The sequence below is a fragment of the Mastigoproctus giganteus genome, chromosome 2 (assembly GCF_048544385.1).
Source record: "Mastigoproctus giganteus isolate SK-2022 chromosome 2, ASM4854438v1, whole genome shotgun sequence".
Taxonomy (NCBI): Eukaryota; Metazoa; Arthropoda; class Arachnida; order Uropygi; family Thelyphonidae; genus Mastigoproctus; species Mastigoproctus giganteus.
Window position 1 is genome coordinate 184,793,536 of NC_143576.1, and position 27,763 is coordinate 184,821,298.

The following is a 27,763-nucleotide window of genomic DNA, read 5'->3' on the forward strand; positions in this document are numbered from 1 at the left end:
GAGCCCAATAAACTGGGAACCGCAAATTATTTTTATTGTTTTATGGTAGTGACCTCCAGAAACTTGCTCCTCCACTCAAGCCTCATGGAATTTCTGTTCAAACAGAAAAATGTGAGCTCCTGAAAACATGAGCTGGTCTACAATATCATCTGTTATCTTGTGAACCTGTGAATACAGTGAATGACAACAGTGTGTCTCTGACCAATACAACTACAGCAAATAGGAAATATAGCTTTCCCACATTTGATGTTTGACATTTAAGCTTCGTAAACTTGTATTTGAAAACGAAATGCACAAGGCATAATTCTTATGGGTTTTGGTAATTAACTATATAATATTGGTGTGGATACATCATAGTTAACCCATAAATTTGAACTATGTAAGTAGTATAAAGGCATCGTTTTAATTGTATCTCATATTGTGGGTGCCTTCACAACGAGATAGCTGGTATTGCACTACTTCAAATAAATAATGCTTCTCTAGTAGAGAAGACAGCAGTCTTTACTAAAGAAGCATTATTCTCTAGCTTCTCTAGTAGAGAAGCTAGAGAATATGAGATACAATTAAAACGATGCCTTTTACGCTACTTACATAGTTCAAATTTATGGGTTAACTATGGTGTATCTACACCGATATTATATAGTAAACTTGTATGTATTGCTGCGCAGGTTCAGCTTGGTGCCGGGTTTTGCGTTCAACTAATGCATGAGCCAATGCAAAAATTGAGTTATACTCTCATTGTTCCCTAATATATCAGTTGTGTTGGAGCAAATTCGCTTTGCCAAAATGCACATTATAACAGAACTGACTGTACTCATTTTGAAAACACCAGATGGAAGTTTGTTCCAACAATCAACTACCATTAGCATTAGTAGAGGCATATGATTCAAGAAAGCAAGCTTATATAGCATCAGCCAAATAAAAAAAAAAAAAAAACTCATTTCACCCATCCATTCACTCCAAATGCTTTACTAGTTTGTGCCTTGAACTTATTTAAGTTGTTGACCTCCACTACGACAGACAGAAGAAGGGCTACCTGCTGACTGAAGGAAAATCTCCATTCATCTATTCTACAACCATCCTTCCTCAATTTAAATTTATGCCCCCGCCCTCATATGTGTAGTCTGAGCAAGAGAAAGGATGCCATCAGCATTTAGCTTCCTCAATCCATTCAAAGCCTTAAATATCTCAATCAGATGTCCTCACAGATATCTAGTTTCCAGTTTCTGCAGTTCGCAGAACTGAAGTCATTCTTGGCAAGAGTACCCTTTGGTGCCCACAACTAATCTTGTCCTTCTTTGCACCCATTCCAACTGATCTACATCCTTCCTAAAATGAGGCTTCAGGCCTGTATGCAATACTCTTGATGTGACCATATACAGTGGGAAATCAGCTCCTCTGTTGGCAAAATTCCTTTCAGAACCCTATGAGCTGTCCTAGCATCCAGTTTGCAGTTATCTGAGGAACATGAGGACGGCTTCAAAAACATGTGCTCTGGCCAGCCCAAACACAGATCTCAATCCATTGAGCATCTGTAAAATTAATTGGAAAGGCACATTCATCTGTACAATCCTTTACCCACATTACTGCAATGCAGCCAGTTCTGTTATATGTCCAGTTTCCTTGTGCCACTTTCCTTGTCATGTCAACTCCATGCCACATTATCTCAGTAATCCAGATGCAGCATGAACTTTCAATTCACAGAAGTGAAGTAGCAAAGGTACCTTTTTCTTTTGGAATGCTGAGGAAGGTATAATGTGTTGCATTTACATTAAGAAAGCTTATAAGTTATGGTACATTACACAAAGTAGAAAAATCTCTTATGGATATATGAATACTATCAAAAAGTGAGCATAGCGTAACGTATAATGAGAAAATTTCTTTTCTTTTTCAAAACAAATACAACTTACATTAGGATATTAGCATATTTTACCCCTTGTTATGAACAATTAATTTATGAAAACTGTGAATGACTAATTTATAAAATTGACAGACAAACCAACATATTCATTCTATAGAAAATTACACAAGTTCATTTAAGCCACTAAAAAAGACAAAAAAGGAAACGTTTATAAAACATAACATACTATTGAAGATCCCTAAAATTTTCCCATTGATACAGATTAAAACATTTAATGAAGAAGTTATTCAACCAGGAATATAAAATTTTAATCCTCCAAACTCCCATAACCAAAGAAACTATTTTAAGGAAGTTAAAAGATGTAAGCTGACCCGAAGCATGACAACAGCTTTTCAGAATACCACCTTCAAAGGACAAGCAGTGACCATTCCATGGTCTAATGAAAAGTTTCATTGCATTAATTCATAGAGGGTGAGTGAAGCAGAAGTTGGAAGGTGAAAAGAAATAGAAAAGTAGGAGGGAGTCCCCCCCCCAAATAAACATTAGAAACTAAGAAAAGTAAAAAGTATATTGAAGAAAAATATTAAAAGTTTGGAATGTGACTACCATTGCTCTGGGGTACTATCAAATATGTTAATATTCTAATGTAATAGTAGTACTAACAGTAGTAATAGTGGCAAATGATACAAGAAAGCAAGCATGTATAGCATCTCACACACACACACACACACACACACACACACACACACACACACACACACACACACACACACACACACACACACACACACACACACACACACACACTTCACCCATCCTTACCCTCCAAGAATTTCTCTAGTTCTTCCTTGAATTTATTCAAACCATCCACTTCCACAACAACAGATAGAAGCCTATTCCAATAATCAACAATTAGTTGGCTGAAGGCAAACTTCTGCACATCTAATTGCAACCATCCTTCTTCAAATTTATGCCCCCTTTTGTGCAGTCTCAGCAAGAGGAAGAATTCCATTCAAGTTCAGCTTACTCAATCCATTCAAGGCTTTAAACACCTTAATCAGATCACCATGCAGGTGCCTAGTCTGCAGATGCTGCAATTTGCAGAACTGAAGCTTTTCTAGGTAAGAGTACCCTTTTTATGTTCCAATCTGGCTGCCTTCTCTACACCCATTCCAGCAGATCTACATCCTTCTGTAAGTGAAGCCTTCAAACCTGTATACAAAACTCTAGATGTAGCCTAACCATGGCCTTGTATAAAGAGATGATCACCTCCTTATCAATACTAGCTAAGTTTCTGTATATCTTTAACAAAACTCAGGAGCTGTTCTGGCAGCACTCAAAGAATTTTATATCTGACTGCATAATTACCCCCAGGTCTTTTTTCATTTTCCACTACCGAGTGTCATTCCACATAGTTGATAAGTTATTCCGAGATTACTTCTACCCATATACAGTACCTTGCATTTATCAATGTTAAACTTCAACTGTCATTTCTCAGCCCATTGACCAAATTTTCCTAAATCCTAAGTATAATGTTTCAGTAGCATATAGTCATTACTGTTGTTAATCACCCTGCCAACCTTTGTATCATCTGCAAACTTTGACATTAAGCCTGATATACCTTCATCAATATCGTTAATAAGTACTGAAAACAACAATGGGCCCAGCACTGAACCCTGGGGAACTCCACTGATAACATTAGTTCAAGAAGAGCAGTGCCCATTGATAACCACTCTCTGTCTTCTTCCACTTAACCATCATTTTATCTATAGCAGTAACTTTCCCTTAATTCCACATTGCTCCAGTTTGTACAGCAATCTTTAATGTGCAACAGTAACAAAAGCCTTTCTGAAATCTAAGCATATGATACCAAAATTATTTTTTACATCCAGTTCCTTAGTCACTGCTTCATAGTTACCTACCAGATTGGTTAGACAAGACCGCTCCTTAATAAATCCATGCTATGACTGCAGTATAATTGCATTCCTGTCCAGATGGTCCGTCATCACTTCCTTAACCAGTGACTCCATTACTTTTCCTGAAACAGATATTGCAGTGGTGTATTCGGGCTGGAACAACATTCCAGTACTTTTTTCTAAATGTTTGTTGTTTATTAAACTACATGGTTCACCATAGAATTATGAAATCCAAATTTTTATGTCCAAACTTGGTTGCGGTCTAATCGTTCTGCTGTTGACCAACAAACAAAAAGGGCAGTCACACAAGAATACATAATCAATCCTGTATGGGAATTTCTATGATTCTTCTGAACAGTATTTTTTCTATTATTTTGGAGTTTTTGTTTTCCTTTTTTTTCTTTTCTGATTTTTTTAAATTTTTTGTTGTTACTTTTGAAATTTTTATTTAATAGTTATAAATAAATACTGAGCAAATATTCTAATCTTTGACTTATTTATTTTTGCAAATGAAAAAGATGTAGGTAACTATTTGTAGTTAACCGATGGGTGTTCCGGTACTATTTTTTTTTAGCAATACACCTCTGGCTGACAGGTCTGTAATTACTCATGTCACCTTATGATCCCCCTTATTGAATTGAGGATACATTTGCACATCTCCAGTCCATAGGGACCTCTCCTGAATCCAAGGATGCTCTCAAAATTATGGCTAAGAGTTTGCTCACCTCCTTTGCTGCCTCCCTTAATATGGTTGCATAAATTCCATCCTCTCCAGGTGTCTTTTTTATGTTCAGCTTCAACAATTTCTCTTCCACTTTCCTTTCAGTTATCACAAAGTCATTTAGCTCCCCATTGGAGTTGATAAACTTCTGACATCTCCCATAAAGAATTCTTCATATGTGAATGTAAATGAAAAATATCTATTCAATTTGTCAGCAACTCGAGCAGGGTCAATGGTTAATCCATTGACATGAAGTGGCCCAATGTGATTCAACCCTTCTACTGTTAGTATAAACACAGAAGTGTTTGCTGCTCTTCTTGGCATTCTTCACCAGAGACGGCTAAGGTAAAGAAAGCCTGCACGAGAAGCATGCAAAAGTTCAATGAAATTTACCAGTAAAAGTACTTTGCCATAACGGCATTTGTATTGTTGCTCACTTGGTAAACAGATGGTGGGTGTTATCGGTCTGGAGTAGAAGTTGAATCCCATGGGAGCTTGAAACCCTCCTGAGGAGGAGGGGGTAACCTGACCTTTTTTTCTTTAGAATCACTAATTGAATTAACTAATTGAATCACGAACAGAGTCATATTGGAAGTTCTGGCGTCGTAAAAAATGTTCGTAACATAGTTTCACCAGCAAACATTTTCGAAGTTTGCTGTGCTTCTCGTGTGGGCTTCCTTTGCCCTTTTTTTTTTCTTAATAAACAAATTTATCCACTAATCCACCACTGATTCTAAAGAAAAAAGGTCAGGTTACCCCTCCACTTTGGGAGGGTTTCAATCTCCCATGGGATTCAATTTCTACTCCTGACTGATAACACCAACCGTCTGTTTACCGAGCAAGCAACAATACAAATGCCGTTACGACAAAATACTTTTACCGGTAAATTTCATCAAACTTTTGCGTGCTTCTCGTGCAGGCTTCCTTTGCCTTCACCCCAGAGACTACTCATAATCTGCCTTAGCTTGCCTAACCTCCTTTATGACTTAATTACAGATTTATATCTACCACAGGCTTCTGTATCACTGGATAATTTATATGCATCCCGTGCACTTTTCTTCTCTACCATGTGTCTCATTAGCTCATCTGACATCCATTTAGGTCTATGCCTTGAACAGCATTTCTTTGTTGGTATAAAAAGCCTAGTAGCTTCTATGATTACTTCGCTGAATGCTTCCCACTTTGAATTTGCTGTTGCTAACATCATTAGTTGGTCCCAATGCATAGAATTAGAATTTAAAAACTGTCTGAGACCACCCTTATGAAAGCAAAAACCTTTTCCTTTAGTTATGTCTTTAATTAAATTCCACTTTAATACACTGTGATTGCTGCCACCCAGTGGGTGTTTTACCTGCAGATTTTTAATGCATGTAGAATCATTGCTGATAACCAAATCAAGAGTATTGCTTCCTCTTGTTGCCTCACTAATTAGCATGCTGTTGTAGAAAGCAGTCTTCTAAGAAATCTACAAAATTCTACAAAAGTTTAATTTTTGTTCTTAATTATGCATATAGTAGGTTTCGAAAAAAGAAACAATTTGTTCATTTCACATCAGGTTTTCTAATTTTACAAGACAACAGGATATTTCCATTTACCTTTGGGTCTAAGATGAGCATAGGTTAAAAAAATATTTTTTTTTTTTTGCAAAAAAAGCACAGAATTAATGATAAAAATATGAAGCAGAAATAATGTTACTATTCTTCAGCATTCTCTCCCATCTCTAAAATGTATCAATCCAAGTGTATTAAAATCATCTTGGCAGAATTTTAGGGGAAGTCAAATGCATCCTTCACCCACTTGCATCAGGTTAAACTTGTATTCTATAGTATTCATAAAATGTTCTAATTTTTGCACCTATTGGAAGGTAATTTACAACTCTACCAGAATAAATGAATTTACACTTATAATGCCTTTTAGGTCATGAAGTGCCTTTCCTCCATTATTTTACATATTTTTCCCTCATGTATTTGAATTAACGTCGATTTTCCAGGGAAACCTCCAAGCAGAAACAAAATTAAGACATTAATTATGTTAATAAACACACAAATCATTGTTTTCTGATTATTGTCTTGTCTTCCTTCACAGATTAGGCGATCCACCTGTTCCGATCTCAAAGAGGTCTGCCCATCTTTTCTTCGGTCTTCCTCTGTCTCTTTTTCCTCTATATGTGTAAGCTAATTTAGGGAATCTATTATCTTCCATTCTTTCTACATGTTCTTTCCAACTTTGTCTATATTCTATAATTTTTCCATTAACTGAGTATATCTTTAATTCCTTTCTAATATTTACGTTTGGTATTTTATCTAATTTTGTACATCCTTTAATATATCTTAAAAATTTCATTTCTGCAGCTTGTATTCTATTAATGTCTCTTTGTTTTGGTATCCATGTTTCAGAACCATAAAGAAGTGTTGGTATTGCCATTACTTTGTAAAATTTCAATTGTGTTTCTTTCCTTGTTTTCTTAGCCAAAGTACTTTTTATTGTTCCACATATATTTTCAAATTTCACCAATTTCTAGTTCATATCTTATTCGACATCATATGTCGAATAAGATATGAACACATCCTAGATATTAAAAATGTTTTACTTGTTCTAATATTTTATTGTCTATAACTGTTTTCTGATTATACTGATATATTTTTATAAGAGAAATCTATCTATTTTTCACTTGATTGATAAAGTGTGTTTCTCAGATACTTTTCTGAGGTTTTGGAAAGCAGTTTTTAATACTGTATATAGTGAATGTAGAAAACAGGAAAGCCTTCTTTATGTTACATTTATTGTCACTAGCATGAAAAGTATGGTGAATACTATATAAATTCTACATTCTTCCCCACTATTTATGTATTTATTAGTATTTATTAATTTATTAATAAATCTACTACTCCCTAGACAATCTACTCTTTCTAGGGAGGCATGAATTGTTACTGCAGTTTAATACAAAAACTTTTGATATGAGAAAGGCATTCTCAAGGTTTGGATGAAGTTGTGTTTTCAATATGCATCATGAAATAACTGCTGCTAAAAAGTAAATCCAAAGAGACAAAGTTATCCCAGCTAGCATTTGGTGATGTTTCAATGTGAAATACCACATCACCCATGTGGTATTTCACACCACATGGTTGATGCCATGAGCAACGTGCAATTCAATGTCAAGCTGACTTGACCACTCTTGTTACATTTGTCCAGCACTCTTTACTTAACCAGTCACCTGTTTTCATGGAAAATCAGAATACCAAAAAAGTGAGCAGAGTATTTAAACCAGATATTTAAATCAGTGACACATTATCTATAGCGTGATTTTGTAAAGTATAGAAAAACGACACTGAATTCTAGTAAGAATTTTATTACTTATGTTTATTCCTTTCATTTGTTTAATTTCAAAGAAATTCATTCTTTGTTTTGTTTCTCAATGTTTACAGACTTCTATACAGAGGCAGCTGCAACTCAGAAGAATGACGACAAGATGTGCTCACTTACTATGTATTCTGTAGCTTCCAGCAGTCTGTCTGTCTTTTTTTTTTTTTTTTTTTTTTTTTTATGTCAAGATTTCAAGATGCCAGCATTCTTCTGTGGAAAGTGGAAAACAACTCTTTTCGAGAATATTTTATGAAAATACAAAGTGACGTGCTTCGAATGAGTGTACAATAAGAAAAAAAATTATACGGACACATGTTACACTCATGTTTTTCAGAAGACTAGGTATGAGGTTTCCAGGAAAAATTTGGATTTCTAGTGATGAGAAAACCAAACATATACTACTTCTGTGGTTCTGGTCCAATCACTGGAATCACCGAAGCCACTGATCTCTCAAAACTGTATTTACTTCTATCCAAAATACTTGAAATAGAAAATAGCTCAACTCTCACTCAACTTTTTTACAAGTGCTCTTTTTATTTCTTTATATTTCCATGTTTTCTGGGTTAGATATAATTAAGCACAACAACATTCTGCTGTTTCTGATCAATATAGCTCCTTACACGAATAAAGCAGCAAGAGCTCTTAAAATTATTTTTCCTTCACTACTTCATGACTTGTTTAGTACATGCACTTCAGAGTTCCAGAGAAGGTAAGCAGTTTATTTTTTTATGTCAGCTTATTAGTGTCCAATGACAAATTTTTGTGAAAGCTCCATCACTTCTTCAGGGAATTGAATCTGAAAGTTTCCTCGCATCTTTGGGGAACTGCATTTGAAAAACACCATTATGCTGTCATTCAAGGATATCTCATCTGTATTTAACATTGACTTGACAATCTACTCTGTCTAGGGAGGCATGGATTGTTACTGCAGTTTAATACAAAAACTTTTGATATGAGAAAAGCATTCTCAAGGTTTGGATGAAGTTGTGTTTTCAATATGCATCATGAAATAACTGCTGCTTAAAAAGTAAATCCAAAGAGACAAAGTTATCCCAGCTAGCATTTGGTGATGTTTCAATGATGTGAAATTTCTAAATCTTTTGTAAGCAACAGTGTTAGTGTAAACATAAATAACTGCAATCCCTGTGTTTTGACCTTCTGCCTTTCTTATATTTGGATCTCTTATTGGTTGTTGCTCACTTTTCAAATTACCAGATGCCGTAATATCACTTAAAAAAAGGGATGAGGCTTTGGTGAAATCATTGCATGTATTTACTGGTATCATGACTGAAATCGGTTGTGCTTCAGACAATAAGGGTCACATTATATAAGAAAATATACAGTGTTTCAAGTGATCCAGTTGTCTCAGTTGAAGAGAAAGAATAATTCTCTCTGTCTCTCTCATGTGATGCTGCAATAATATTTTTGTATAATATTTTCAGGTATTAATAATTGGTTCTTAACCAAAATATAATGTACTGTCTCATATACACTATTACACTAAAGTGCCATAAATACCTTTTCTGGAGTTTTAGAGCCTAATCTGAATTCTTATTTTGCTTGTTGTTTGTGTATTTTTATTGCTCTTCAATGCCTAAACATCTGGGCTCATCACAGATTTGAATATGTGTATTATTGAAACAAAGCCATGATTGGGAAGGGGATTCCAGAAAAAAACAACAGCATTATATCAGTGAAGATACAAACTGAAAAGCATGACTAAAATTCATCCTAGGACTGCCTCAATTTGAAATTATAAATATCTTATATTTATAATTTCTACAGTAAAAGAGAGCCCATTAATCACACAAATTGCAAAAAAAATACTGAAAGATATAAAAATTCCTTACAAATAATTTTAAATGTCTTGCACAAACAAGTCCATCACCTCCATTGTTACCAGGGCCACAACACACTAAAATGGTTCCTCCTTTCGTCATGTTAGACCTTGGATATGTTTTTGCAACAGACGTAGCTACACTCAAACCTGCTAATTCCATCAGCTGATCAACACTGTAAGCATACTCATTGAAGAGCTCTTCATCTATCTTGACTGCTTCTTCTTGGCTACATAAGAAAAATAAATAATCTTTAACTATATATAAAGTTGTATATTTAGATAAGATGCCTTAGTTAAGTTTATACAAATCAACATTTAATGCTAGTACAGTGCCAATGTTTCTTAGATATTATCAACCTATGTTTTGTTTTGTATCTTTCTGCTTAATCCTCTACATCAGTGGTTCCCAAACTACTGAGATCTACAGATCCATTCAAAAACCGAAAAATGTTTACAGGCCCCTTCAAAAATCAAAAAAAGTTTGTGGACCCCTATATATATGCATATGTTTCTCTGTGTATGAACACTGGGTTTTCTGAAAAGAAAATTCAAAGTTTTATGTTTAAAACAACTCAACTTTATTCTTATTTTTGCAAAAATAAGGAACATTAACTGCATTTATCATCAATTTGCTATACAAATAATTTGACCGGTTCCAGAGGGTCCATTTTGTGGACTCCCTGGAACTGGTATATGGACCCCCACGGGGTCTGCAGATCCCAGTTTGGGAAATGCTGCTCTACATGATGACAAAAAGGGTTATGTACAATTATATAATCAGAAGAGCATTAATTTTTGTAAGGCCAAAAGCCTCTTGGTTTCTAAGAGTCTAGCCTGCATTGACTGAGCACAAAACTTCCTCTTACTTGACCCTCTGGATCAAGACTGGAGTAGATTTTTGGACAGCATAATCCACTCATTTTTTCCTGAAATTTGCAGTCCACTTAATTAAGGTGTAAAATTAATCTCAATTAATATTCAACCATTTTTATGAAAATACTATGCATTTGCAATCCACCTGGAATCACTGCACAGGCCATAGTGGATTGTGAAGGTGGCTAGCAATAAGCATAAGTAGCTACCCCCTGCTCTAGATTATAAAGGAGAAGAAACTGTTTGTTTCTATCAAATCATTTCATTATTTTAACACAAATTCTCAAAGCTTAATTTATGTAGGGCTAACACAAATTTCTCATTCCACCTGTTGTCAAACTACAGTTTCTCATTTTGTGGCAACAATGTGAGAAATATCTGTTTGTTTTAGATAACTTGAAAGAGCTGTCATTAGTCATGGAGGATCAAAGTACATCTAGTGAGTATGGGCTTGGCACACCCAGGGTCCTGAGCTGGATATAATCATTCTTCTTTTTCTTGTTTGTTGTTTGTTATTTAGTTTTAAGGAGCATTAGCAACTAAGGCCATATTGCTCCGGGGATATGCGGTGGTCATTCCCTGACCTTTCTGCATCCTCTGTATTTGGTGGTCACAGGCTCGAACCCCAGTCTAATCAAGAAGCGTGTGCTATGCACTGCTGCTTCTGCCCACCTGGCTACGGAGGTGCCTTTCTTTTTCTTGGTGATTCCCTTCTACTTCTCTCTATATCTCTCTCTCAGGGCAATTCAGAATTTTTTTTTTTTTTTTGCCTGGTGCAACATAAGCTTCAAGCTTCCTTGCATCATAAGGCTAATAATAATAATAATAAATATTCCTCCTAACTTTAACAAGTTAGGTAGATATTGTGTTACATTTCAATTATTAGATAATGTGCCTAAAAATTTTCTATACTGTACTCGAGGAATGTTTATGAAAATCTCACCACACAACGTTCATGACCTGTTGGGTAGCTATGAAGTGAGATGGATGCAGTGGGAAAGTAACCAAAAAAATATATGCTGAAAATTTGGTGTTAATCTAACATTTTCTTCTGAAGTAATGCTCAACCACCCAAACTAATACAGAATTTTATGGGGGGTACAGATATTTTGAATATGAAATGACCCCAAAACCTTCCTAGAAACTAATAGAACATATCCTAAAAATCTGCCACCAAACTGACATTTCTTTGTCAAATAATGCCCAAATATACTTCCATTTATGTGCAGTGACAATTCAAGATTTTATGATTTAAAAAAATAAAATAAAATAACAAGTTGTTCAATGTACATAGTGCACAACATTTCATGGGTGTTAGCAAACAGTAATAATTCAGGATTTCTAACAAAAAAAAAAAAAGGGGCAAAAAGAAACAACTTTTATACGTGAACCATGAACACTTTGTTTCTGCACATCTGCCATATTACCCATTCATTCCTCAAAGCTGTGCATGGCAACAAACATAATATCCAGCGCTTAAGCTACAATATATGATATGTATGGTAAAAAGAAATAGTAATTGCTGGTTTATATTAATCCTATTTTAATGACATTTGGAATGGCCTGACAAATCTTTTTAAAAGAGCCAAATATAAAATTTCATGAATATCCATTTCAAGTCAAGTTATTACGTGCAGACTGATGGATGGATGACTTGATAAATATTTCTAAAACACTCATATATAAAATTTCATGAAGATCTGTCAGTGGACACATTTTCATGAAATTTTATGTGGAAAAGACAGACATGGTGAATATAACAGGTGCTCTGCACATTTGTGAATGCACCTAAAAATTAATGAATGATTCTCTGCAGATTTGTGTGAACTTAATTTTTAATGAAAGGTACTTTTGTTGCTTCAAAAATTATTTATTTAAAAAACAAAATTTAATTCTTTCACTTAATAATGAAAATAAAATTACTTTCTTTCTCAGTGTGCTTAGAATAACTTCTTATAACAAGGATGACATAATTATTTCAATATTATATACATTTTTAAAATTTTTAATTCTTTTTATACACATGTACTGATATTAGCAAATTTACTACTGATAAATTCACAATTATGCATATATGCTTGCATATGCAAAATAATGGGACACCTCCGTAGCCAGGTGGGCAGGAGCAGCAGTGCGTAGCACACACTTCTTGATCAGACTGGGGTTCGAGCCCGTAACCACCAAATACGGAGGATGCGGAAAGGTCAGAGAATGACCACCGCATACCCCGGAGCAATATGGCCTTAGTTTCTAATGTTCCCAAAAAAAAAATCAAATAACAATAAATAATAACAACAAAATAATAGCATTTTTTAATCTAAAGGAGTGATACACTCATTAAATAAAATTTAATGAGGATATGACTGCTGTTTCTGTCACATCATCTTTATAAATGCAGTTTGTGCACTTACAGTAAATATTCAAGAATGAAATAAAAATTTATTTTTATGACTTTATTTAATATTAAAATAATCAGAAAGGTTTTTCTTACTCAAAAGAGAATGAAAAGATGTTCATATTTCATTACTGAATTGTTAAGCAAGTTGCAAGTGTCAGTTAAATATTATGAACTCTGTTGGTTAAACATTACAAAAATGGAAATATTCATTACACAACAAAAAAACAGATTTTATGTGAGAAATACAACTGGAGATGACAATGTTTTTTAGAAAACTTGCTATATTACTGAAAGATGAGAGAGAGAGAGAGAGAGAGAGAGTGCATCATGCCTTTATATTTGCAATAATGATAAAAAAAAAATCTTAATATTTATGAATAGACAATATAGAGTCTCAAAAGAAATAACAGTATAGACAAATGGCATACTCCATTACATGAATCATGAATTGGGGATCACATCAAAATAGAGATTACTTGTTTAAATAAAATAAAAATTAAGTGAAAATAATGATGATTATTATGACAAGAGGTTTTAAAAATAGTCTTCTGCAGCACATAAATAATAAAAATAATTATTTTTATTATATTTTTTTAATTTTAAAATTAAAAAAAATTATTAATTTCAAATGGGAAAGGTACTTTTTTGGGTCACCTTATATATATATATATATATATATATATAACCTAATATTTATAACTGTATATAAAGTTTAAAAGCATTTTTTTAATTTAATTTTTGCTAATGGTCAAATTTTACTAATAAGAAACCTGTGAAAATCTGATATGCTTAATCTATGATAATACTGATGGTAAAATTTAAGACACAGGGTGTTATTTCTGTTAAACATCACAATTTTAATATATAAATAACAGCAGTATATAAATATATATATTAGCATTAGTTGAGGCATATGTCTGCCGGGAGCAACTATTAATGATGTTACCAACAGATTGTCAGATTTTAAGAGGGGTAAAGAGAATATTATAATTCATGTGGGGACTAATGACATTAAACGTACACGATCTGATGATTTGTTGGAAAAATACAAGACCATGCTGAGGAAATGCCGCAAGCTAGGCCACAATGTCTGTGTCTGCAATTCTGCAAAGACACAATAGGAGGGATTATATGTTAAAAGCCTTGTGGATTAACTCAAGACTTGAAGGACTCTGCAAGACTTTAGGGGGGAAATTTCTATCAGCATGGCCCACACTTGTAGGTAGAAGGAAATTGTTTTGAAGAGACGGGATACACTTAAACAAAAGTGGTGCAAACGTTTTTGCCAGTATTATTGAGGATACCTTAAAGGTTCAGGGAAACTGCTAGTTAGAGGGAATGTGGGTAATACTGACACGTGTTTATCTGATAATATTGGTCAAAGTAACTCTTACACATACCTCAACAGTTCTTATCTGTTACCCCAACAGGACATATTATCTAGATGTTCTGGGGGCAGAAACGTTTCAAGTGAGTGGGTAGCTAATGCCAGGGAAGTGAGCCTAAAAAATTTCAAGGTTTGTGTTAGGATTGTTAAATTTACAAGAACAGTAAGTCTTAATTGTTTGTAATGTTAGAAGTGTCGTCAATAAAATGAGTGAATTTGAACTGCTGGTTAAAACAAGTAACACGGACATAATAGGGCTTACGGAAACGTGGTGCCACCTGGAAATTGGGATGATGAGTTTGAGTACGGCTTGTATAATGTATTTAGGAAGGATAGGGTAGATAGAAGGGGTGGTGGGGTAATGCTTCTTATCAGAAGCAGCCTGAGTGCGACGATAGCTTTCCTGGATTCAGACGTTTCACGTGCTAGTATAGAATCTGTATGGTGGGAGATAGTTGGAAACAAAGGTATAATGCGAGTAGGAGTAATCTACAGACCATGTGATTGTGAAGATTATGACGAAAGCCTCTACATGCAAATGGAATGGGCAAGTAAGCGTCAATGTCTTATTATGGGTGATTTAAATTTGCCTCTAATTCATTGGAGTAAATGGGAAGGAAACTCGACATGGGGAACAAAATTTTTAAATCAACTAGATGACTGTTATTTGTATCAACATGTCAGGGAAAGTACTAGAGAAAAGAATATCCTATACCTCATCATCACCCATGAATCAGATGACATAACAGGGCTGACAGTAAAGGAATCCCTTCTTGCTACTGGTTCCTTTACTGTCAGCCCTGTTCGTCAGCCACGGAGTTCTAAGGTGTATGATGATGAGAGTGGTAGCAGTAGTAAAAGGCAAAGGAATGGGTTTTAATTTAAGAGTAGCAGTAGTAAAAGGCAAAGGAATGGGTTTTAATTTAAGAAAAGGAAATTACGATGCCTTAAGGTACTACATGGCCTCTATTAACTGGGTAGATATTGCACAGAGAATGAATACAATTGAACTGTGGTATGCTTTTAAAACATTAATCAGATCCCTTGAATGCGTATTTACCATTAAAAAAATACTCCACGAGGAGGGTTCCAAGTTGGATGAATAGTGAAGTTGCCACATTACTTGAGCAGAAAAATGTGGCATGGAAAGGTTACAGAGCAATAAAAAGTACTGAAGCCTATAACAGCTACAAGATGATCTGAAATAGAGCCACAGAAAAGGTTCAACAGGCAAAGGTAGTTTATGAGAAATCACTAGCAGACAGAGCAAAGAGGGGATTATTTTGTTATTTAGTTTTTTAGGAGCATTAGCAACTAAGGCCATATTGCTCCGGGGATATGCGGTGGTCATTCCTGACCTTTCCGCATCCTCCGTATTTGGTGGTCATGGGCTCGAACGCGGTCTGATCAAGAAGCGTGTGCTACGCACTACTGCTCCTGCCCACCTGGCTACGGAGGCGCCTGCAAAGAGGAGGGATAAGGAATTCTTCACATATATAAATACCAAGAGAAGAGCAGGACAAACCAGATCAGACCTTTATGTAAGAGAAAGGGGATAGTATTAAATACACCAGCTGCCGTTGCAGATGAACTCAACAGTTATTTTGCATCAATATTTACAAATGAAAAACCTTTTGTGGCAATGGGAAATTGTGGGAGCGAAGTTGAGAAATATGTAATTAATGATATTGAAATTTCGCAAGATTATTTAATGAAAAAACTTTCAAGCCTACAGGCCAGTAAGGCACCTGTAGTTGATGGAATATACCCTATAATCTTAAGGGAGGCGGCAAGTGAGTGCATTGAACCATTGAGGCTAATTATGCAAGCATCACTAGACTCTGGGGAGATTCCCTTGGATTGGAAAAGTGCCAATGTATCTCCCATACATAAGGGTGGCTCTAAGAGTGAAGTGGGAAATTATTGACCTGTCAGTCTGACTTCAGTGACAGGGAAAATCATGGAGACAATGATCAAGGGTGGAATTCAGGATCATTTGGATCGAATTGAAATTCTCAAGGATACTCAGCATGGTTTTGTAAAGGGAAAATCATGTTTAACAAATCTGGTTTGTTATTTTGAAAGAGTCACTCACGAGCTCGATTTAGGGAATGATTTCAACATTGTTTATTTAGATTTCAGCAAAGCTTTTGACTCGGTCCCACATGAGCAATTGCTTTATAAGCTGGAACAGGTTGGAATCACTGGGAAAATCCTTAGATGGATAGCAGGATGGCTTCAGGGCAGGAGGCAGAGGGTTGTGATAAATGGCTATTCCTCAGATTGGGTTGATGTAAGAAGTGGGGTGCCCCAAGGATCAGTATTAGGACCACTGTTGTTTTTAATTTTCATAAACGACATCGATGAAGGGATAGAGGGCGTGATGTCTAAATTTCCAGATGATGTTAAAATTGGTAGAGTAGTTAATGATCACTGTCAAGCTGAGCTTCTTCAGAGAGACCTATATAGACTTCAAGAATGGTCAGAAAAATGGCAGCTATGCTTTAATCCAACAAATTGTAAGGTATTACACCTGGGAAACAGTAATCCAAAAATAACTTATTCACTTGGTGGAGTTCAACTAAACCCAGTACTGGAGGAAAGGGACTTGGGTGTTATGATACAGTCAGACATGAAATTCTCTGAGCATTGTAAAGAGGTTGCAAGGAAGGCCCATGGTGTCCTATCGATGATCTATTTAACTTTTGCAAGTAGAGATAGGGACGTGATAATCCCATTATATAAGGCTTTTGTTAGACCACACGTGGAATATTGTGTTCAAGTAGACCGCACCTAAAGAAAGACGAGATTCTTGAAAAGGTTCAAAGAAAAGTAACTCGCCTAGTGAGAACGGCAAAAGGTCATCCTTATGAAGACAGACTTCGAATATGTGGATTGCAGAGTTTGGAAACTAGACACCTTGGAGGAGATTTGATTGAGGTGTTTAAGGCTCTGAGAGGCATCAGTAAATTGAATGAGGACGAAATTTTCAAGATTATAAATTATGCTAGAACTAGGGGACATAAATTCAAGTTACGGGAGGAAATGTTTAGATTGGACTGCAGGAAGTTTTATTTTAGCCAGTGAGTTATAAATTACTGGAATAAGTTGCCTACATGGGTGATAGAGGCTTACAGTTTGGGGAAATTCAAAGGTCATCTGGATAGTACCTTCGGGTGAGAGAAGTGCATAGAATGATAGGTTTAATTTCCTTTTCTTTTATTATTATTTTATTTTTTTTTTTTTTTTCTTTTTGGCTGGTGCAGCATAATCCATAGACTTTCTTTCACCATGCGGTCATTACTAATACTAATATGATGCAAGAAAGCAAGGCAAGCTTATACAGCATCAGCAAAAAAAACAAACCTTTCCTGCTCACCAATCCAGTCGCTCCAAATGTTTATCTTGTTCAGCCTTAAATTTATTTAAGCTATCAACTTCCACAACAACAGATGGAAGTCTGTTCCAACAGTCAACTACCCGCTGGCTAAAGAAAAACTTCTACACATCTATTTTACAACTGTCTTTCCTCAAATTGAATCTATGCTAACTCGGGTTCCCAGTCTGAGCAAGCGGAAGTATCTCATCAGCATTAAGCCTGCTCCAACCATTCAAGGCCTTATACACCTCAATCAGTTCACTTCGCAGGTGCCTAGTAGGGCTTACAATACCGAGAGCTCCTGAATACCGGAATCCCGGTAATTTTTTTCCGGTATTTAAATCCTGGTATTGAAACAAAAATACCGGTTTTTCGGTACTAATTTAAAAAATAATTACCCATGATTTATTCACATAAAGGTTATAATATCGACAACAATAAATCATTAATACTGTTGAATTTGTAAATGAGGGATTGTTATACACAGCAACGGAAACCTGAAAACGTCATGAAACTGTAAAACAAAATCTTACAAATATATTTCTCTTTGTAAGTATAGTGTGTGTGGAAGTAAAGCACTTAAGGAATAACGAAAACATCATTACGGAAATATTTCCATTAGTGGGAGTAAGCCTGGTAGTGCAATTAAGAAATATGGTGAACAATGATATGGCCGGTACAGAAGGGTTAAAATTAAAAGCTTCTGAACAATAGTTTAATCCCTTTATTACACATCTACTTGAGGATGTGACAAGCAACATTTAGTGCATTTTGGGAAAGGGTGTCCGTATGGAGCAGTTCAAAAGGTATTGTGAACAGGTGATCTAGAGGTAAAAGATGAAAGTGTTTCGTTGTGTGGGATAAACTTGATTATTTTTCCCACCAAAGGAAGAATAGTGAGAATAACACCTTGATTGGGTCAGGTTTAAATTATATAGGGGGAGATACGTAAATGCGTGCAAACCCCTCTGGCATTTGCACACATTTTTATATGCAAACTTATGTGCAAACCCCTCTTGGGTTTGCACATAAGCTTGCATACAAAAAAGTAGTACAAGGGGCGATTATAACTTGCAATAAATTAATGAGAAGGAAATAAATAAGGTGCGAGCACCATTAAGTTAGCAACTTATGGATTGCTGTTGTGAAAAGAATTGATATTGGTGATTAAGAGAAATATGAGGAAGTGATTAAGATTGAATTAGTTTAGTGTTGAAGTGGCCTCCGTAGCCAAGTGGTCAGGAGTGGGAGTGCAGTAGCACACGCTCTTTGAATAGACCGGGGTTCAAGCCCCTGACTGCTGAATACAATCGATCTGCCAACCCGCACTGGACCAGCGTGGCAGATTATGGTCCATTTCCCTCAGCATGAATTGTTGAGGAGGCTTCCATCCTGCAGTGGGTTGATAATAGCTGCACTTCTTTACCTTTTATAGTGTTGAAGCTGTAGAGAGAGTTGAGACTGTTAATTGAGAGAAATTTTATGGAAATGATACCATATATTAACAGATCAAATAAGAAAAATTAATGGATTAGATGTAAATGAACACCAGTTATGTACTGTAAGTAGATTTGTATGATAAATAACTTTTGTTTTACATTTGTGTCATTGCTCTTGAGAAACTGACAGCTCCGTAGCCAGGAGCAGCACACGCTTCTTGATTAGACTGGGGTTCGAGCCCGTGACCACCGTATGTGGAAGGTCAATACGGGTATATTGCCATTGTAGATGAGGGAATAAGGGGTGGGGGAGTTAAACTGCAACTCGTCTACGACTATCTCAGTACAAAGCACCAACCAGCACAGAATCCAAAAGGACGTTTTCTGCCGCTAATTAAATATGTACCAAAATTAGATCCAGTTTAAATGATAACAGTTCAAACGATAATTGAGTTTCTTAAGAGCTCACTTTATTCGGACAGGTAGTGTGGATGCTTATTTTTATGTTTTTAGAATAACTGTATGTTTAATAATTTTTGCTAGAATATTTATTATTGTAATAAAAGTTTGATTTAAAACGTGAATTCAAGTAATTACTTGTTTTTTCCTTATTTTATTGTGCCTAATTGTCATAAAAATTTATTGCGAAAAATGTTTTTTTTTTGAAATACTGGTATTAATACCATTATCCCAGTTTCATAAATTAAAAATATACCAGTATTAAGATTTTGACCGGTATTGTGAGCCCTAGTGCCTAGTCTCCAGATGCTGCAACTTGCAGAATTTATGCCTCTCCTGGTAAGAGAACCCCTTTGTTCCTTTCACCAGTCTTGTTGCCCTTCTCTGTACTTGTTCTAGCAATTCTACATCCTTCCTAAAATGAGGCCTCCAGACCTGTATGCAGTACTCAAGGTATGGCCTGACCATTGTCTTATACAAGGGGATAATCACCCCTTAATAATTTTTGTCTCCGTCTCTGCTAACAAAGTTCATATATACCATTGACCAAACTCCATGACCTGTCTGGCAGCTGCTCAGAGAACTTCATATCTGACTGCACAAATACCCCCAGTCTTTTTCATACTCCACCTCCCTGAGTGTAGTATCACATAGTTGGTACATTTCTCTTGGGTTACTGCTACCCATATGCAGTACTTTGCATTTTTCAATGTTAAACTTCAGTTGCAACCTCTCAGCCCATCTATATATTAGGCTTAATGTCCAAGTTTACAGATGATACAAAGGTTGGCAGGGTTGTTAATGACACTAAAGACAGTATGCTACTGCAACAGAATCTAGAAAAGTTAGGTCCTGTTGCAGTAGCATACTGTCTTTAGTGTCATTAACAACCCTGCCAACCTTTATCATCTGCAAACTTGGGCATTAAGCCTGATATACCTTCATCGATATCATTGATAAATACATAAAACAACAATGGGCCCATCACCCGAACCCTGGGGGAATCCACTAATAACATTAGTCCATGTAGAACAGATCTGTTGATTTTCATCTGTTTTATATGTACAGAAGAATCTGCAATTATATGTTCAGCAAATTAATTGAATCCCATTTTAATGAATGAAAATGAAACTAAATATATGCACTTTTTACATATTAATTCACTATTTGCACTAATGTAATGTGAAACAGCTGTGAATAAACTTGAACAAAACATAAAACTGCTACTCCCGACATCTCATAGTGAATGTTATCACATAATCATTGACAACGCTTTCGGCGTAGTCGCAATTTCCGTCCCAACGGGCACGAAGAAAACAAAAGAAGATGAATTCATTTCCACGTTAAAGTAACAGCTAAACTGGGTTACGTTTTAAATGGATTGGGGTGGCAGCGTTACCATGGAGATAGTATGATGACAAACGATACATGAACCGGTACAAAGCACTGATAGACAGAAAGTCTGACACTAATACACTGGCATCAAATTCCGTACACTGGAAACATAACTGAATTTTACATCTACGATGGACTAGGAAACTTAATAATCACACACATGAAACAATTTTAATATCCGGCACATATTCCTAATCAACAAAAACATGATATAGCACCGATTTTATAAACGTTCACCAATGTAAGGGAAAACAATTCGCATTCTATTTGAAGCGGTGTAACTGCTCACTAGCATTTCCGTATTTCAAACAATTCAATGGTGTAAAATAATAATAATAACGCATCAGTCGCGTTTCGTAATGACTTCAACGTATTCATTAAAATTCCAAGAGCTTTATTGATATGCTAATTAATACACAAACGCATAAGAGAGAAGGATAATTACGTGAAATGTTATGGGTTGAAGGAGTGCATGAGTTACATAACAGAGTTTTTCATAAAATATATAACTGGACTATATATACTGGACTATTTCCCAGGGTGAGTATGGGCTTGGCACACCCAGGGTCCTGAGCTGAATACCATCATCCTTCTTTTCCTTGGTGATTCCCTTCTATTTCTGACACTCTCTCTCTCTCTCTCTCTGGGTAACTCAGAAAGTTTTTCTTTGTCTTGTCTGGTACAGCATAAGCCTCAGGCTTCCTTGTACCATGTGTCTAATAATAATAATAATAATAATTCGTTACATGGGAAGCAGGGTCTCCTGTTAACGAAGTTTTAAAGGGGCAGACTGGAGTAGGAGTTCGAAAAATGCAAAAATTGCTTAGGTAATTTGTGAAATAGGCCCTTCAGTGATGATGTGTACTCCGTGGCAGTTTCTTCAGTACGGTACATTGCTTCCTCCCACTCGTTTGGGGAGTCTGCAACTGAAGAATTCTTTAGGCCTCTTCAATCATGGAGTTAGTCGATCACAGTCTGAGAGTAGTGTTTTTCCCCCGTGGGTTATTACGGGTTTATCCACCTGCATAACATGCAAATCAGACTCTGAACACACACACCCCGTATTTCAAGTTGGTCATCTAGTATGAGAGGAAGGTGAAGCGGGAGAAGACTACTAAAGGAAGCAGAATCGCTTTCTTGTCCACAGCACGGGAATATGGTAATCATGTCATGTCAAATGGAAATGTAAAAATGTAAAACTGTGTGCTGAATCAACACCACTACCAAAATATGCTCCATCGAAAAGGATAACTATCTCTCTCTTCTCGAAGACCCGGGGAAGCCCTCAGGGCTCAATACAGGTTTCTACTTGCAATAAGTTTTAAAAGACCTGGAAGCTCTCACAAGAAGTGCTCCACAGATCCATCCTCTTTCCAATCCCCAGTGGCTCACATCTAGTGAGTATGGCCTTGGCAAACCCAGGGTCCTGAGCTGGATATCATCATTCTTTTCTTTCTTGCTTTCTTGGTGATTCCCTTCTTCTTCTTCTTCTTCTTCTTCTTCTCTCTCTCAAAGAATTTTTTTTTTTTTTAGCTGGTGCAGCATAAGCCTCAGGCTTCCTTGCACCATATGGCTAATAATAATAATAATAATAATAATAACACCACCTCTGCATTTGATGAAATATTTTGCCTGCCCTTTCTCTACAACGGAAGAATTTTGCTCTTTGCCAACAGTTGCAATCATTGGTGTGTGGTTCATGTGAGTGTCTCGCAAGGGGGGGGATATGTCCTCTCAGGTCCGATTCACTACCATCATTACATCCTTTGTACAAAATGACCTAGACTTACTGATCTATGCTGAATAAAATTCCTGACAAATATAACCCTCAATGGAACAGCCATATACCAATCCAATTTGGACTAAACATCAACGCAGCAAAACTGGGTTCATGATTTTACTCCATCCGCATTCTGTCATACAGCCTTCTCTCATCCTCGTGTCTTGTCTCTCTTGCACAGATCGTTGGGTTGTATTACCTGACTCCGAACTTCCCTTCTCCAACCATCTGGACCATATGCCTCTGCTATGGCTTAGCATCCAGTGGCTTAGGCTTAGTGCTATGGCTTAGTTTGCAGAGCAATCGGGTACGGGACATGATACTGCCAAGGGGGTTGTCTTTGTGTGTGCGCGATGCAAGGAGTGTATCGATATCAGGCAACAACTCGGCGTTCTTGTGGGCCTATATGAGAGCTTGAAGGACAGGGTGGATGCCCTCGAAGAAACTAAATTGAGGGGCCCATCAAGCTCTCAGCTGCCCACATCAACTTATTATTACCTACACCTAGAGGTAATAAGAAGAGGATTATATCAACGATTGAAGAAGAGTATTCCCACCGAAACAGCAGGCATCACTCTTAACCTTGATAACAATCCCAAACAGGAAAGGAAGAGAATCTCTGAAATTATGTACAGGACCTGGCAAGAGACATGGGACACCACCAACAAAGGATTGATAATCAAAAAGTTCATTGCCTCTGTGAACCTCATCAGTCCAAAGCCTCCTCCCTGGTACTCACCAGGCCTCCATACTACATTTCTATTTACAGGCCACGGACCCTTTAAAGCGAAGCTGACATCCCTAGGCATTGAAGAAGATCCGCTGTGTCGCTGCGGGGATGAAGAAACGTGGGATCACGTGATGTACGATTGCCATGAATATGACGAGTTCCGGCTAAGGTTTGCCACTAAAATGCAAGGAAATCCCCGGAATTGTGAGCACCTGATTATAATGGACGAGCAGCGCTATGCCGCCTTTACCGAGTTTGCGCAGTCTGTCTTCACTGCTAGACGGGTTAGGCACCCAAACACCACCCACTGAAGATCAAAGTAAGAAACTTCCTGGATATGACAGTCCTCTGAGGAGAAGGGAAAAAAAAAAAAAAAAAACACTCCTTTCTTCCTTCGTCCCAGGAGTGACAGAACCTTCACCAGCACAGCTCAGCTGCTGCCTTTAGGCCTCCCTAGCCACGCTCCCTTGCGTGGTCCTTTGCCTCCACTCCCTGGCGGGAGGGGGAGTTCATCCCTGGTGGGAGGGGGAGTTCATCCCTGGTGTCCTCCCCCCCCTCGCCACCCCTCTTTTTCACTCTGGTGGGGCATGGGCCTGCTCCACTGACTTGGGGTCATCTTCCCTATGTACCCCGTATCTCTGTCTTTTCCATCCAGTCTTCAGTCTCCCTCCCCTTCTCTAACTTACAACTAGTGTCTGAATCAACCCCAAATTGTTTGAGCCCTACATCCAAAAACTTAACAACATCAAATCGCCCAGCTAGTACTCCCTTTGTTTTGGCTGACCCCTATCTATAGCGTGTTTTTTTTTTTTTTTTTTTTTAATAGGTCCTTGCCACTGAAATCTCAGGAAATTAGGTGGCAGGACCTGCCAGAGTAAATAACTAAGTAGTGTACCTGGTCTGCCTCCACGGGGCGGAGTGGGGCAACGTTGGGTCCCATTAGGGGCCCAGCGGCTAAATGACCAGATGAACAACGGTACACGACACTACACAAATACAAAATCCATATACTTTTAAACCTCTGGCATTGACAGTGTTCTGTTTCACACCCACAATGTATAGCACGCGGAGATGGGGGAAACCCCTGGTGCCGTTTGACACTAAACACACTCTACACTCTACTGCCCACATCAACGCCAGAGCTTGCACTTGGGCATCGCGTGACACAGAGACAACCCCCAAGGCAGAATGCGCTGGTCCCGAAGGAACTAGTAGTTGTTGGTGACTCTATTGTCAGGGGAAACGGGGAACATGCTTTGTGAAAAAGATAGGTGGAACAGGACCAGGGTATGTCTGCCAGGGGCAAAGGTTGATGACGTTGTAGGGCGAATATCATCTTTTAAGGGCACAAAAGGTGATATAGTTGTACACGTTGGCACTAATAATATTAAGAGTAGGAGACCGGCAGAATTACTTAACAAGTACAGGTCACTGTTGAACAAAAGCCGAGAATTAGGGTTGAATTTGAAAGTGTCTGCAATTCTGCCCAGACCCGATAGGAGGGACTACATGATGAGAGCCTTGTCGATCAATTCGGCCCTGGAAAGATTGTGCAAGGCTCAAGGGGTAGAATTTTTTTCAGCCTGGACTGTACTTGTTAACAGGAGAGATTGCTTCTACAGGGATGGGATACACTTAAATAGAAAGGGTGCAAGAATATTTGCTGATGCTATCGAGGCAGTGTTAGGTGGGTCGGAAAACTGCTAGCTTGGGGGGAGACAAAGACCAATAGATTGACAGTAGCCACTGGCAGAGGTGAAAGAGATTCTTGCCCTGCTTCTATTAGAATGAGCAGAAGCCTGAAAAACAAGATGCATGGTATTTCAGAGACTGCTGGGAGCCATTGCGGTACAAGTAAACACATGGGTTTAGGGTAGCTAAGAATAGAAACAGGTGCAGGTATACTTGCGTGTACACCAATGCTAGGAGTTTAGTAAATAAATTTGATGAATTTGAGGTATTGCTCAAAACATCAAAGGCAGATATTGTTGGGATATCAGAGACGTGGTGTCACACAGATATAAGGGATGCAGAACTGCAATTTGGGGAGTACAACGTCTACAGAAAGGATAGACAGGATAGGAAGGGGGGAGGGGTTATGCTATTAGTTAAGAAACACATAAAAACCAAGGAAGTGAAGCCAGTCGACATCGCTGGACAGTGCAGTGTTGAGTCAGTTTGGTGTGACATAAGCATTGGGAGATCAAAATTGAGAGTAGGAGCGTGCTATAGGCCTAATGACTCTGATGAGTATAATAAGGAACTGTACAGGGAAATAGAGTGGGCCAGTAAATCAGAGAGTCTTATTATGGGAGATTTTAATTTCCCAGATATTGACTGGAATTTGGGGGCTGGTTACTCACACACTAGCAGGGCTTTTGTGGATTTATTGGATGATTGTTTTCTACATCAGAATATTCGGGAGGCAACTTGAGGGAGTAATACTCTTGATTTGATTATCAGCAGTGATTCTTCATGCATTAAGAATCTGCAGATAAATGAACCACTAGGTGGCAGTGATCACAGTGTGCTGAAGTGGGATTTACTGAAGGAGGTAACTACCATTAGGGGTAAAGGGAAGGGTTATTTCTTCCGTAAAGGCGACTACGATGGACTGAGAGAGTATTTAAATTCTATACAGTGGGACCAACTGATGATGTTACCAACAGGAAATTCAAAATGGGAAGTATTCAAAGAACTTATCTTGGAAGCTACTAGGCTTTACATACCAACTAAGAAATATTGTTCAAGGTTTAGGCCAAAATGGATGTCACATGAACTAATGAGGCATATGGCAGAGAAGAAAAATGCATGGGATACTTACAAATTAACACATGACACAGAAGCCTATGATAGATACAAGTTGATATGCAACCAAGTTACAAAGGAGGTTAGGCAGGCGAAGGCAGATTACGAGAAATCCTTGGCAAGGGATGCAAAGAAAAACAGCAAAGAGTTCTTTACTTAAAGAGTTCTTAAGGATAGGTGGAACAGGACCAGGGTATGTCTGCCAGGGGCAAAGGTTGATGACGTTGTAGAGCGAATATCATCTTTCAAGGGCACAAAAGGTGATATAGTTGTACACGTTGGCACTAATGATATTAAGAGTAGGAGACCGGCAGAATTACTCAACAAGTACAGGTCACTGTTGAAAAAAAGCCGAGAATTAGGGTCGCATTTGAAAGTGTCTGCAATTCTGCCCAGACACGATAGGAGGGAGTATATGATGAGAGCCTTGTCGATCAATTCGGCCCTGGAAAGATTGTGCAAGGCTCAAGGGGTAGAATTTTTTTCAGCCTGGACTGTACTTGTTAACAGGAGAGACTGCTTCTACAGGGATGGGATACACTTAAATAGAAAGGGTGCAAGAATATTTGCTGATGCTATCGAGGCAGTGTTAGGTGGGTCGGAAAACTGCTAGCTTGGGGGGATACAAAGACTAATAGTTTAACAGTAACCGCAGGCAGAGGTGAAGGTGATTCTTGCACAACTTCTATTAGAATAAGAAGCGACCTGGAGCGAGGGGTGTTGGGGGTTTCAGGGACGGATGGCAGTCATCCTGGAATAGTTGGGTATATGGGATGTGTTAGGGTAACAAGGAATAGGCATAAGAGCATGTATGCTTGCATGTATACCAATGCTAGAAGTATAGTAAATAAATTTGATGAATTTGAAGTGTTGGTCAAGACATCAAAGGCGGATATTGTTGGGATAGCAGAGACGTGGTGTCACAAAGATATAAGGAATGCAGAACTGGAATTTGGGGAGTACAATGTGTACAGAAAGGATAGACAGGACAGAAAGGGAGGAGGTGTTATGCTGTTAATTAAGAAAAACATAAAATCAAAAGAAGTGCATCCAGTTGATATAGATGGACAGTGCACTGTTGAGTCAGTTTGGTGTGACATAAGCACTGCGAAAGCAAAAATAAGAGTAGGAGTGTGTTATAGGCCTAATGACTCGAATGAGTACAATGAACAATTGTACAAAGAAATAGAGTGGGTCAGTAAATCAGAATGTCTTATAATGGGGGATTTTAACTTCCCAGATATTGACTGGAACTTGTGGGTTGGTCACTCACACACTAGTCAGACTTTTGTGGATTTATTGGATGATTGTTTTCTGCAGCAGCATGTTCGAGAGGCAACCAGAGAAAGTAATACTCTTGATCTGGTTATCAGCAGTGATCATTCGTGTATTAAGAATTTGCAGATAAAGGAAC

General features: G+C 37.4%; 1 protein-coding gene across 2 annotated transcripts in view; it reads right to left on the reverse strand.

Annotated features, from left to right (window-relative positions):
• The window catches only part of Naxe (NAD(P)HX epimerase), a 121,615-nt gene that overhangs the window by 18,766 nt on the left and 75,086 nt on the right, over positions 1 to 27,763 (reverse strand). For both annotated transcript variants that reach the window (XM_090368841.1, XM_090368842.1), the window contains exon 2: positions 9,712 to 9,928. In XM_090368841.1, coding sequence (XP_090224967.1) covers positions 9,712 to 9,928 — 217 coding nt within the window. The remainder of the gene's footprint in view (positions 1 to 9,711; positions 9,929 to 27,763) is intronic.